Genomic DNA, 12,080 nt, shown 5'->3' on the forward strand with positions numbered 1-12,080 from the left:
CCCCATGATAGCTCCAACCGCGTTGAGCTGATTAAATCCGCCTACGTCCATTCTCATCCCTTCTCGCAACGCACAACCACCACTACATCATGCCAGACAAAGCCCTCGCGTACCAGGTCGGGCAGGTCCAGGGCCAAGGCCAACTGTACAGTACCAATGCATCAAGAACCACGACAATGCCAGCGCCAACCGAACTCCGCGAAGTCGGCGGCGGCAACGCTCCTTCCACCAAGCCACCCGCTAACACGGACATGGCATACACCTCCCCGCCGCCCATGCGCGTAGTCGGCAATGCGGGTCTTGTGAGGCCGACGGATGGGTTGGGGTTTGAGCCCGACTTCGTCGACTGCCCCAACTGTCGGGAGCGGAGGGAGACAATCGTCAACCGCGTTGCCAGCGAAACAACTCGGTACGTATCTAATCACACTTACTCCTGGAGATTGATCTTCGTGTCTCATGTGGATGTTCGCTGATGATGGGTTGTCGTTGATGACGACTAGGCAGCTAAGGTTTTCGTATGCGATGCGCAGCGCCCTGCTGCTTGGTATATGCGGTCTGATACCGGACTGTATGAAGATGGGGTATGATACCGAGCATCGGTGTAGTGGGTGTAGGTGGAAATTGGCGGTCCTACAGCATGACCAGAGGCCGGGAAATGCGGCGTATGTGCCGTCGCAATATACGGCGGAAGCATGAATCGACATGGAGAGGCCCTGAAAAAAGTGGTTGGAAGATAAGACGGACCTTTTAGTTCTTGAAGCAACATGTGGACTACAAAAGATCATGAAAGGTCAGCGCGCCCCATGAACTGTGTCGTAGTTCCGGTGGCACGTTTGAGCTAGGTATGTTGATTGGCGTTCGTATCCAGGCAAATGTTGCCTGCAGAGCTCAGCAGTCGGATGCCTTCCATCCCAACAAAGCACAGCTCAGTATTCATGCTATCCTGCTGAAAGAGAGATCGTCCGGGGGCTTAACATAAATCCCCCTCAACTGCCCTCTCCCCGAGGCCACCACTCTAACCAACTCCTCAGGCCTCGCTCTCCAAAACTGCTGCGTCTCCTCATTAATACATTTAAGAAAAATACCCAAATAGTGACCCGGCCCATGCTTACACTCTATACTCGCCACATACAGTCCCTCATGCCCATACCGCTGGAGATAGAGATCAATGTAGATTCCCTTGTTCGTTACCGCAAAGGGGCGGTTGTTCTCCCGACTAGGCGCGTGCTTGAATTCTCTGGTGCTGGCGAAGTAATCGGGTGAGGCTGCCAACAACCCTGAGCCCGATGATAATTGGCTCTTCCACGCGAACAATGAATGATCATCACTATACCGCATAATCTCCTCCTGCAACCTTCGAAACGCCCTCTCCGCCCCCTCTCCATATAGCAGCGGCATGTTGACGCCAAAAAAGACCGAGCAGACAATACGCAATATCCTCCTCAACAGTCACTGTCCTTCCCGCGGCCCACGACATCCGGCAGCTCACACTCGCCCATCCCACGTTCTTGCTCCCGAGCAGGAAATCCGCCGGGATGCTCGTCCGTGCCGTGAGGTCGGATTGCAAAGTATCTCTATCGCCAATCCGGTTCCAGGATGCGTCGAAGAAGAGGACGGACTTGGGGGCGATGAGTTCCTGCAGTGTCCAGCCTCTCGTAAACCATTTGGAGTGCGTGAAGTCGCTGACGGAAGGGGAGGGATAATCCGCTAAATACACGAAACAGACCTCCGCATACTTATACCACTTGTACATTGTATTTATCGCTGTCGACAGTTCTGTTAGGTCCCTCTTATCAATACATATTGTGTCAAGCCAGAGGTGCTTGACTCTGCCGTTGTAGAGACGGACGAGGGTATTACATGAGTTAAGGATTTTTGCGGCACTGATGCGTTTGGGGTGAGAAGGGTTGGTGAATGTGGAGAGCGGGACGGATGGGTCGATAATGTCGGTGTGGATAATTTCGGGGAAGAGCCAGACATGGGAGATAATGGCGTAAGAGGGTGGATCGAGGTAAGAGGCGACGGAGTGAGTGGTTGCGTCTAGTAGGCGTATCATGGTCGATTCGTGGGCTTGAGCCCTTATACGCCTAGATATAAAGTAGGTTCGCAACCGAACTTTCTCTGCGTGATTGTACTTTGGTGGAGGGCTTGACCTTTACCTGAGAATCATTGCGGGCGACGCACCAAGCGGCTGTAGCCTGCACATAAGGCTGCTGATAGTGATAACGACTAGCACAAGCCTGTACTGATCACTCTGGTAGGGTACTTAGGGTACGGTATCTTCCCGGCTAAAGCGGGCAGCCCTGGGAGAGCTCCGACTGAGCTTAGGGGCAGATTGGGGTGTCGATTAGAATGGCAGACGCTACTGCGGGACTACTGCAAGCCACTTACGCAGTTATCTCCACTAACCCCTATATAGAATAGAAGATAAATAATAAAGACGCGCTTATACCTCGCTCCTATACTTTTATCTTATATTTCTTTCATGTCATCGTCACTTTCTACCACCTTCTATCATTATCGACTCCCTCTTCACCCTCCACAGCCCAAATTACCTAGCACATAGCCGGGATCATATCGCGCCTCCTCAACAACCCCCCAAATATCAAGACAATTTCCGACGCCCGTCCAAGCCCTCCTTACGAATAAGATCACCGCGGTAGGTGATCTTATTATAACCTCGAACGAGTTAAAAGAGCTAAACGACGAGATCTACTGCGATTACGAGTTCTTTCGTAAATACCAGCTACCGTATCGCGATATTTGGGCTCAACATCAGCTCTTTAAGACACTAAAAGAGAAGGATTTTAACCGCTAGGCGTTTATATAGAAAAACTCGAGCTTTAAGCTCTATAAGGATATTATCTCGAAATATTACGAGAGGAATATCGACGGTGAGATTGAGGCGCCGGCGAGGCGTCGACTTAATATAAGCGGACTTTCAGAAGGAGATACAGGCCAAGCATAGGGTGGTGGAAGAGGTAAAGAATCCTCTAAGAGGGGGTCTTTACGACTATAAATATAGGAACGACGGTAACGACGTTAATTAATAAATTATACAGCCTCAAATGTACCTAATTGAGTGACAGCGAATTGCCAGAAGATCAGACAATTATCGACACGATGTTTGCCTAAGTTGCACGCGTCTCTATTATTTACCTCCTATTCTATATAAGGAATAATAAAGAAGACTACGCGTGTGGCTTGCAGTAGCCTGCAGTAGCGTCTGCCATTCTAATCGGGACCCAGATTTGATGTCTTCTTCTCCTGCCAACAGTGCCAAGAGAATGCGCGTTTGACGCGCTTCTTCGTCCGGACGACTATAATTAAAGTAGTTGCTCTCTTTGCAGCTTTACTCCCGTTGTCGGCGAAGCTGATCTGTTTCATTTTTGTTTCATTTGTTGCTCTTGCTTCTTCTGCTTGTTGCTCACGCGCGATCGAAGAGTGCTGTAGGGCTTACTGTAGGGCGTCTAGCTTCGAGTGACTGAGGACAGAATGACGAGGAAGCAACCAAGGTGAACAGACAAGTAGAGCGTAATTGCGGCTTGTCTTTCACTCTCCCCGCCCGGAGAATGCACCCAGAAGTTTGCAATCACACTTAAAGCACGCCTCATAATGGCTTTCGGAGAAGTCATCGATCTCCTCAGCTCTGAAGACGAGGCGCCGTTGCGCGCTCCAAGCCTTACAAAACCGATCGCAAAGACCATCGCGGCCAAGGACGACTTCTTCTATCTATCTGACGACTTCGACACCACCGCGCACCTCAATGATGGCTGGGCAGAGAGTGCGTCTAAGAGAAGGAAATTAAGTCCACCGCTTGCCGACGAAGATAACGTCCAACCACTTTCGAAGCTACCCAAATCAAGAATGCCAATAATAACAACTCAGAGCGGTTTTAAGAGCAAAGTACAGGACGAGTACGGTTGGAAGGGGATCGAGGGATCTGATCCTATTATTTTCACATCCTCAGCCCACGCCGAGACAACGGCTTCTCGTGCAAAAAGGACGGCAATCGACGCCTTGTCAGCGCATGGCGGCGACGATTCGGATGACAGTCTCCCGGACGACATACTCTCCGCTTCTCTGCGCGCCACCAATGCTGCTTCAGCACTCTCTGAACGGACTACAGCGTTGCTTGCGACCCTATCCCAGTCTCCTCCACGCCGGAAGCCTTCCAATATCCGCAAGCCTTTGGGTGATATAGTTGGTAAGGGCAAGGCCCGAGCAAAAAGCTCGGCAGATGACCGGAAATCAACGGGACCAGAGGATGGAAAAGGAACCCAGACGAAGCCCGCTAAAACGTTGAAAAAACCTAAGCTCACAGATGAAGAGAAAGCTGCTAGGGCGCGTGAGAAAGAGAGAGAGAAAGAGACAAAGAAGGAGCAGAAGGAGAAAGAGAAAGAAGAGGACAAGGAGAAGAAGCGGCTCGAGAAGGAGGAGAAAGCGAAAGAAAAGGGTATAGCGGCAGACCTTGCCGAAGTCAACAAGTCAAAGCTGGACAAGAAAGACTCGACACCGGAGATGATCGTGAATCTACCGGCATCGATAGACGGCCAGAGTGTAGACATCCAGATTCGACAGTTTCTCAAGAACCTCGGTGTAGATGCGACTTTGTACCAGAGCCCGATACCCAATGTGATTAGATGGAGGCGAAAATTGAAAGCGAGATGGAACCCTGAGTTGGAATACTGGGAGCCATTGGGGCATATGCAGATCGAGAATGAGAAGCACGTCATGTGTATAATGTCTGCAAAAGAGTTTGTGGCATTGGCTATGGTGCAACACGAAGAACAAGATGTCGAGACGCACGTTGCGAAGTTGAAGAGCGCCTATGACGATTGCATACCAATCTACCTGATCGAGGGCCTACAGATCTGGATGCGGAAGAATCGCACGGCAGAGAATCGAGCATACCAAGCAAAAGTTCTCAGCCAGGCTCAAGCCGCCGAGGCTCCCGCAGGAAATCACTCCAAACGCAAGAAAGCCCCAGTGGAGATTGTGGACGAGGACACGATCGAGGACGCTCTTTTACGACTGCAGGTCATGAACGGGTGCTTGGTGCATCATACGATGACTTCCCTCGAGACGGCAGAGTGGGTTGCGAATTTCACGCAACATATCTCTACCATACCCTACCGGCATGTCCTCCCTCCCTCCCTCCTTCCCATTCCCCCTTCCTCATCTCCCCAAGCAACCCTCACTGACACCCACCAAACAGAAGCCAAAGAATGAACCTCGAAACCTCCTTCTGCATGGAATCCGGCCAGGTCAAAACCGGCGAGGACAAAGACGACACTTTCGTCAAGATGCTCCAGGAAGTCGTCCGCGTCACGCCCCCCATCGCTTACGGCATCGCGTCCGAGTATCCAAGCGTGCTCGCCCTGGTCAAGGCGTTTCGGAAACACGGTCCCCTCGTGCTGGAGGACTTGCAGGCAAGTCTTTTTTCCATTCACTCCTTTGAACACCGACGGGCCTCGATGTGTCGTGGAAGGCTGACCGAGATGATGCCGCCGAATAGAAATCAGCGAATCGGAACGGCGCCCTCACTGACCGCAAAATCGGCCCCGCGATCAGCAAGAGGCTGTACAAGGTCTTCACGGAGACGGATCCGGCGTCCACGGATGTTTGACTCTGCCCGATCTCAGTCGGTCGCTTTGCCGGAGTTTGCCCAGGTCTTATGCTACCCTGGGTTTTTTACCCAGCGAGAATCTTTCGATGGGGCTTGTGTACTTTTGAAGAGGCCTATATCTCTATGTTGTTGCATAGTTCCTTTCTTATACACAGATACTTTGCGAGCATAGGATATACAGCATATAAACGCAGCTGCATTTGAAAAGGAATGAAACGCATTAGTGCGCGTGTGAAGCTAGCAGTGTCGGGATTGTATTCCAAGCAAACCTTCCACCGGTCCAGAGTAGCGGATTCGAGCTTGTTTGGAATGACGGCACAGTCACGTATGAGAGAGTCGCACGCACCAGTGCTGTAAGAATCTTGTGTGGAAATACCCGGCAGTGAGTTCGAATACTTTTTGATAGCAGCTAAATACAAGAACCTTGCAAAGAGGTATAGACAAGACAGAGGCTAGAAAACACAGATTGGCAGTCGGATGTACTCATATCGAAAACAAACTCCTAGGCAAGCATTCAGATCTCCATGGAATCGAACAGTAGAAGATACGACAAAGAACGCCATGATATCCCGGTTATCTCAAACATTCATAGTTCACGCAGGCACTATCCTAGCGGTCACAGGTCTCAAGTCGCTCACTCTCTTCTTGGTGGTTTCATTCTGTCCAACATCTGCGCCACTGTCAGTCATCAGCATCGAGGATCTTGACTCCGTAATTCTTTTCTTGTAAATATGGTTGCATGCTATCCCTTCCCGGCCCAGTTTGTGCGGTACTGTTGCTGTATCCGCTCATACTTGTGCTACTCCTGGGCTCATGGCCACCAATGAGATCGGGTGTTGGAGGGATGCTGGAGGTTCGGCTTCGGCTGCGGCCGTTTTCATTATTTGGGGTTAGAAAACCGGGGGATTCGCCGTGGCCGCTGTCATGGTCCGCGGAGTCGTCGTTGGCGCCAAGTAGGCTGACGTCGGTGTGCATACTTATGTCGCCGTCGGATTGAGTGTGCTTGTGCCCCATGTTGCTGGTGCTGGACTGAGGTTCGGGCTCGATGGGTTCGCCATCTTCATTCTCGGCATTATGCGCGAGGTGGAGACCTTCAACAGCAGCAGCACATTGGTCACTGATATTGCGGATGATGTAGGCAATGGCATCAGTCTTGTCTCGAAGATGACGATCAGCAACGTCAGACATGCTGAGACGGTTCCCACGTGTATTGCTGGTAAGTGGGGAGAAGAAACGGGATTCCATCTCTGGAGTGACTTTCTCGTCGGCGATCTTGGTGCCGTCGTTGGTGCTTGTCCGAGAGACTGAACGGCGGGCCTCATTAAGCAGATTTGGATCCCGTTGGACGGCCTCGCTGCTTGTGACGGATTCGTGGTCTTCCACGTCCTCTGGTATGTCTTCGTAACCTTCTTGGAGGTAGTTGCTGAGTTCGGGAGTGTCGTTGAGAGAGCGCACGATGTGCTCCATGTGGTGAGTCTGCCCATCGATAAGACTGCGGAGGTGCAGAACCACACGTCGGGACTCGTCGCGTTGGCGGAGAATGGTCGTGTTTGTGTGCTGGAGAGCGGAGAGCTCCTTCTTGTTGCGCTTACGTTCTCGCTCGAGCTCTTCAGCGATGTCTTGCTGGAGGACAAGTGCTTCGAGAGCATCGTCGCGTTGCTTCTCCGTACCGTTGAGGCGCTGGGTGAGGCGAGTGGCGTCATCTTTCTGTTGCTCAATGAGCGATGTGAGGCGACGATTCTCGCGCTTATGAGTCTCGATCTTGACTTTGAGCTCTTGTGTCTCTTTGGTGAGTTGTTCGGCGAAAGCTTGGAATTTGAGGAACTGCCAATGCCGTTAATACATAGTCGCGAATCTTTGTCAAGAGACATTGGTACCTGTTGCTTCCAGCTTTCAAGCTCATCCACAAGGAAATTGTTTCTCTTTGTGACTTTGGTAAGCTCGCCATCCATTCTACCCTTAAGGTTGATAAAATCCTGCCACGCTTCCATAGCATCTCTAGAGTATTGGTTGCGTTCCCGGACAATCTCATTGAGGTGGCGCATTGAGACCTTCGTCATCAATGGCTTCTTTACCGAAGTACCGAAGATAGCTTTCATGCCAGAATTACGACCCTGCAACGGTCCATTAGTATACCATCTTTTCTTTCGTAGATCGCTCTTCAACTCACCAGTTTCTCGCAGACATGATCCATAACTCCCATAACGCTATCTTGATTCCACCAAGGCGGATTTTCCACACTCTCCACTTCTCCCCTCATAACAATAATCTGACCAGCTGGAATGAGCTTGCCACCGCCGTAAGCCGATCGCAAGTGCGTGGGAACACCAGCAGGGGCAACATCGCCGCTTAGAGCGTTCGTCAACCGGGAAATCATCTTGGCTCTCTGGCCCGACGTCAAGACAGTGGGAGGTGCTGAGGTCATGACATAGTTGCGGTCCAGGTCAATGACCAGAGCGTCCGAGGGCGCTGTGAAGAGGCTTCGACATTCGGCTGTAATACCGAGCATATATGGTCCTGGCTCTTGCACGAGCTCTTTCGCATGGCGTGCATGGACGACTGGCACGTATAAGCCACTCCACTCGTAGACTCGAATGCAGTGGCGTATAGTCTCGGTTGCGACAGTGAGCATTGCTGGGTAGTGGCTGACGAAGATAATCCTGCGGGTCGCGGATACTGCAGCCTCAATGACGCCGACGATATTGGGAATGGAAAGGCAAGTAAACAGGGGCCACATGCCGAAGTTCTGAAAGCCAGTGGGTGAGGAGGGGAATTGGTAGCACAGAGCGTAGTCTTTCATATCTATTCTCACAAGGTCATTCAGTCGTGGTGCTGGGAAGCTGAGTATGCGCGAAACCTCCTCGGCGTGGAACAGGTTGGTAGCCTTGTTCCAGTGAATCCACATTCCTCGTAGGTAGTCCCCTAGCAGGTCGTATAGAGGGTATCTGGACAGGAAGCTCAAACAGTATGGGATCCAGTATGTCTCGTCCGAAGACTCATAGTAGTCCGGTTCAGTCTTTCTTCGCAAGTCACGGATTGTGTCGGCGCGCTTTTCGTCTGCTCTCGACCACACTCTCAATGCAATGCCATAGAGGGTATGTGATGAGTCTTGTTGTAGTACGAAGGAGTGGTGTACACAGTGTGGTTGACTTCGCCCGGTGCAAATTTCAACGTCGTGGGGGAAGCAAGCCTATCCATGTCAGTTCCCCTGTCCCGCAGCAAGTTCACCGCGGATGCCGTAGCTCACCCTCATAGCAGCGTATAGAGCGCGTGCGATCTCATTGTCCTGCTCCAATCTCGGACTGCTACCCAAAATCTCTGGAAGCCAGAATTGGCCAACGGCACCCTTCATGTGTCCAATCCTTCCCTGAGCTGGGGGCGGCGCCTTGACCCATTGCGATGGTTCTCGTCCCACTCCACATACCATATATGCATGAGTGAGAGTCTTGGGGGTCCGCTGATTCGGCTTGATGTTGAGCGTCGAGGGTATGGGTTGTGTGATACGGGAGTGGAGGGAGGAGGTTCGACTTGGGATCATAAGAGAGTGTTCGCCATGATCGCGGGTCGTAGGTCTCTCTCGGTCTCCGTTCCGAGTTCGGGGACGTGGGGAGAAGGTGTCTCTGAGTGAAGGGCCCATGTTGAAGAATTGTGGACTAGGCTCTGGCAAGGATTGGAGCGCCTCAATGCAAGCCCACTGTTAGAAGTTTGCCGCCAATACTTCAATTGAACCTGTAGATATTGCACGATGATCTTGCTAGGCACTGCACACAAATTGGCAGATTCTTTTGTTCGTGCGGCATCAAAGATGTTTATCCAGCTGTCGCTTGTTTGACCTCAAGCGCGGGAAATGCAGGTACCAGAGGCACAGATTCCCAGGGAGCTGGTCAGCGGCACGATTGATCGCTGGTGCAGCTGTCAAGATTTGCAATGGAAAACCGTCGTGCAGGTGGAATAACAATTCTGCGTGAAGGTCTTATGGAAAAAAGGAAAAAGGTGGGAGAAGAGGAAGGATGGACTCCTCCACGTCGTCGTCCAAACGGACAGGGGCATCGTGGTGACGGGAAGCTGCTTCCCCTCGCTGGTTTGAATTGGTGAAAGGCTCTTTTGTAGAAGAACGCCGAGTCAGGCTCAGGGCAGGGATGCTATGGAGGTCAAAGTTAGAGGGATGACCCAATAAGACATTAGCTCTGCAGCGGCATCACCGGCTTCTGCACGTTCCCTTAGGCTTGCTAACCCGTTACGTGGGGCTTAAGGGGATGTGATACTGCACTTGCAAGGATTGTCAATTCACTGCCGAAGTCAGGGGCGGTGGGTAGCGATGTGATATTACATGCAAAGCAAATGCTTTACAGTAATTACCGTATGTCAGGCCTCTAGAGCATTACAGCATGTAATTCGTGAAATGCGCTTAGTAATCCAAATGTAGGCCTTCTGATTGGCCAAATCCATAGTCTTGGCAATATCTTGCGGAGAAAATTCTTCAAAACCTACCATTTCTTCATCAATTGACCTCCCACCAGAGGTAGACGCGTTGTTGGAAGCTCCCATAGCTCCCATGGCTCCTGCACGTACCTCGGATCTGTATAGCCTCATTTCTTGACTCGCAAGAGTACCCTCAGTAGGACTAGATTACACGGAAATGGTACCTCTCAACAGGTGGATTCCAGGCCAAATTTTAAGTACCTACTAGTGCCCTACTAGCGTGACCGTCAGACCAATTGCTTTGCAGTAATTTCACGTGTAATTACTGAAAGTGTAATTACTGCAAGGCTTTTGGTCACATCGCTAGCGGTGGGATGATTCCCAGATAATAAAGTCAAGTAGAGTAGGTATAGATAATTAGATACCGTATGCATTATCATTGTCGGAAGTTAATCGTGGAACTTGGAAGTTAAAAAGGAAGACGGAGTCTCTGGTCCCGTTTTATGAAGGAGCCATGATCATTCTTCATTACTACTTGTACCCTGTCTACGAGTACCGTAAGCTACTTTTTCGCCAAGCCCTTCTCTTTCCACTATCCTTTGATCGCGACTGCAACTGAAGGCTTCATCAGCATGAGGCTCAAGGTCGATCATCATCCAACATGCGGCCGGAGCATTGATAGTAAATTTATAACTTGCATCTTCTGTGGCTTGGCACCAGTAATGGTAGTTGATCAAATGTGCCAGCCTCCCAGGTTGATGGACGCAGCTGAAACGGCCCATGCAGCGGGGAAGGCTTCTGCCGGGAACAAGACCAACCCAAAACCTTCGGCCCATTTGTTCATTTTCTTCGTCACAAATTCCGAGCATCGAGGGTGCGAGGATAAGGGGCTGCCTCTGAACTGTAATCCGAACAGGCTGGACTTTTCACTCATCCGACCTTTCACTTTGATCAACTTGGCAATTGCGCCAACAACCTTCTGTCTTTGCCCGTTCCAGCAACGTTTGCGCGGGCTCAAACGTGTTAAGGGATACACACGTGGAAACCACTTAAAACTCTGGTATCTCTTGTGGCCACGACATTCACGTGTGCTCTTGTAGCCTGGGCGATAAGTGGGGTCACGCTTACCAGCCAAATGGCAGCGGTAGGGGCACTTACCACGTCCTGCATTACAGGTCGAAGATAAGGAGAAGATGAGCTTTTCTCAATCAACAGCCAATCTGTGAGGGGCTTGATACCCATGACTTCGGGGGAGAAAATGAAGCAGCCAGCGGCCAGGATTAGCTTCGCCCGCGTTCATTCAATACATTGAACGTGGGAAGTATGTGGCCATCGCCCAATCTCATTTTGAGGGTCTATTGGCTCAACTGGTCGTGGTGCTTGAGTCACCTTGGGATACTGACCGTGATGCTGTCAGACAAGCTACATATTTCCAATTCGCTGCCTACCCCCGAGCCTCAATGAAGTATGAAACCGACGGTCAAACCTCTCGCTCCTGAGAATGAGATGAGCCTAAGGCTCTTATTCTCTGCTACTCGTCTACCACAATGAAATATCCGGTCATCGTGCTCTATGCTGCCCTGCATTGCAAGTGAGCTGAACGGAGAGCAACATCCTTGGAAGTATTCTTGTGAGCTCTACTACATTTGGTGCATGCCCTGTCTACTTGTGTTGGATTTTCGACATACTCTCTTGTCATCAGTCTATTATGACGATGAAGCCAAAAGAACAACATCAGAACATCCTCAAACACACGTGAACTTCGAGTCTTCTTCTGTCTCATCACTTCCATGAACCCATCATCGGTTACTATCTGTAGACGCCATACCACGTACAAGCCCGCGCAAGTCATTCACCCCTCTTCGCTGTCTTTGGGTTATTTTGATATCTCATATCACTCTTCGGTGTTAGCCCACGCAGTTTGACACCCCAAATCAAATAACTCATTCACACTTGGTTGAATTCCATTTCATACTGTTCAGCGTTCACTCTTCAATGGTCACTTGTCAACGCTCATACTTCACCGTTC

The 12,080-nt window shown here is 50.8% G+C and overlaps 4 protein-coding genes across 4 annotated transcripts; 2 read left to right on the forward strand and 2 right to left on the reverse strand.

Moving 5' to 3' along the window:
- Positions 1–89: 89 nt before the first annotated feature.
- Positions 90–696, forward strand: HO173_013377 (uncharacterized protein; the record flags this gene model as incomplete). Its single annotated transcript, XM_037315197.1, has 2 exons — positions 90–409; positions 501–696. 2 exons carry the CDS (start codon positions 90–92, stop codon positions 694–696), a joined length of 516 nt encoding a protein of 171 aa, XP_037157902.1.
- Positions 697–1,327: 631 nt separating this feature from the next.
- On the reverse strand, positions 1,328–2,056 carry HO173_013378 (uncharacterized protein; the record flags this gene model as incomplete). Its single annotated transcript, XM_037315198.1, has 1 exon — positions 1,328–2,056. The coding sequence occupies one exon, from the start codon at positions 2,054–2,056 to the stop codon at positions 1,328–1,330; it is 729 nt and encodes a 242-aa protein (XP_037157903.1).
- Positions 2,057–3,615: 1,559 nt separating this feature from the next.
- HO173_013379 (uncharacterized protein) lies at positions 3,616–5,629 on the forward strand (the record flags this gene model as incomplete). The annotated part of the gene is made up of 3 exons (XM_037315199.1): positions 3,616–5,138; positions 5,219–5,432; positions 5,519–5,629. The coding sequence occupies 3 exons, from the start codon at positions 3,616–3,618 to the stop codon at positions 5,627–5,629; spliced, it is 1,848 nt and encodes a 615-aa protein (XP_037157904.1).
- Positions 5,630–6,310: 681 nt separating this feature from the next.
- HO173_013380 (uncharacterized protein) lies at positions 6,311–9,266 on the reverse strand (the record flags this gene model as incomplete). Its single annotated transcript, XM_037315200.1, has 4 exons — positions 6,311–7,453; positions 7,507–7,743; positions 7,800–8,819; positions 8,877–9,266. 4 exons carry the CDS (start codon positions 9,264–9,266, stop codon positions 6,311–6,313), a joined length of 2,790 nt encoding a protein of 929 aa, XP_037157905.1.
- Between the last annotated feature and the right edge of the window lie 2,814 nt (positions 9,267–12,080).

Source organism: Letharia columbiana, assembly GCF_014066305.1.
Source record: "Letharia columbiana isolate WasteWater2 chromosome Unknown xpSc0000120_s0, whole genome shotgun sequence".
In the NCBI taxonomy this organism is placed as follows: Eukaryota; Fungi; Ascomycota; class Lecanoromycetes; order Lecanorales; family Parmeliaceae; genus Letharia; species Letharia columbiana.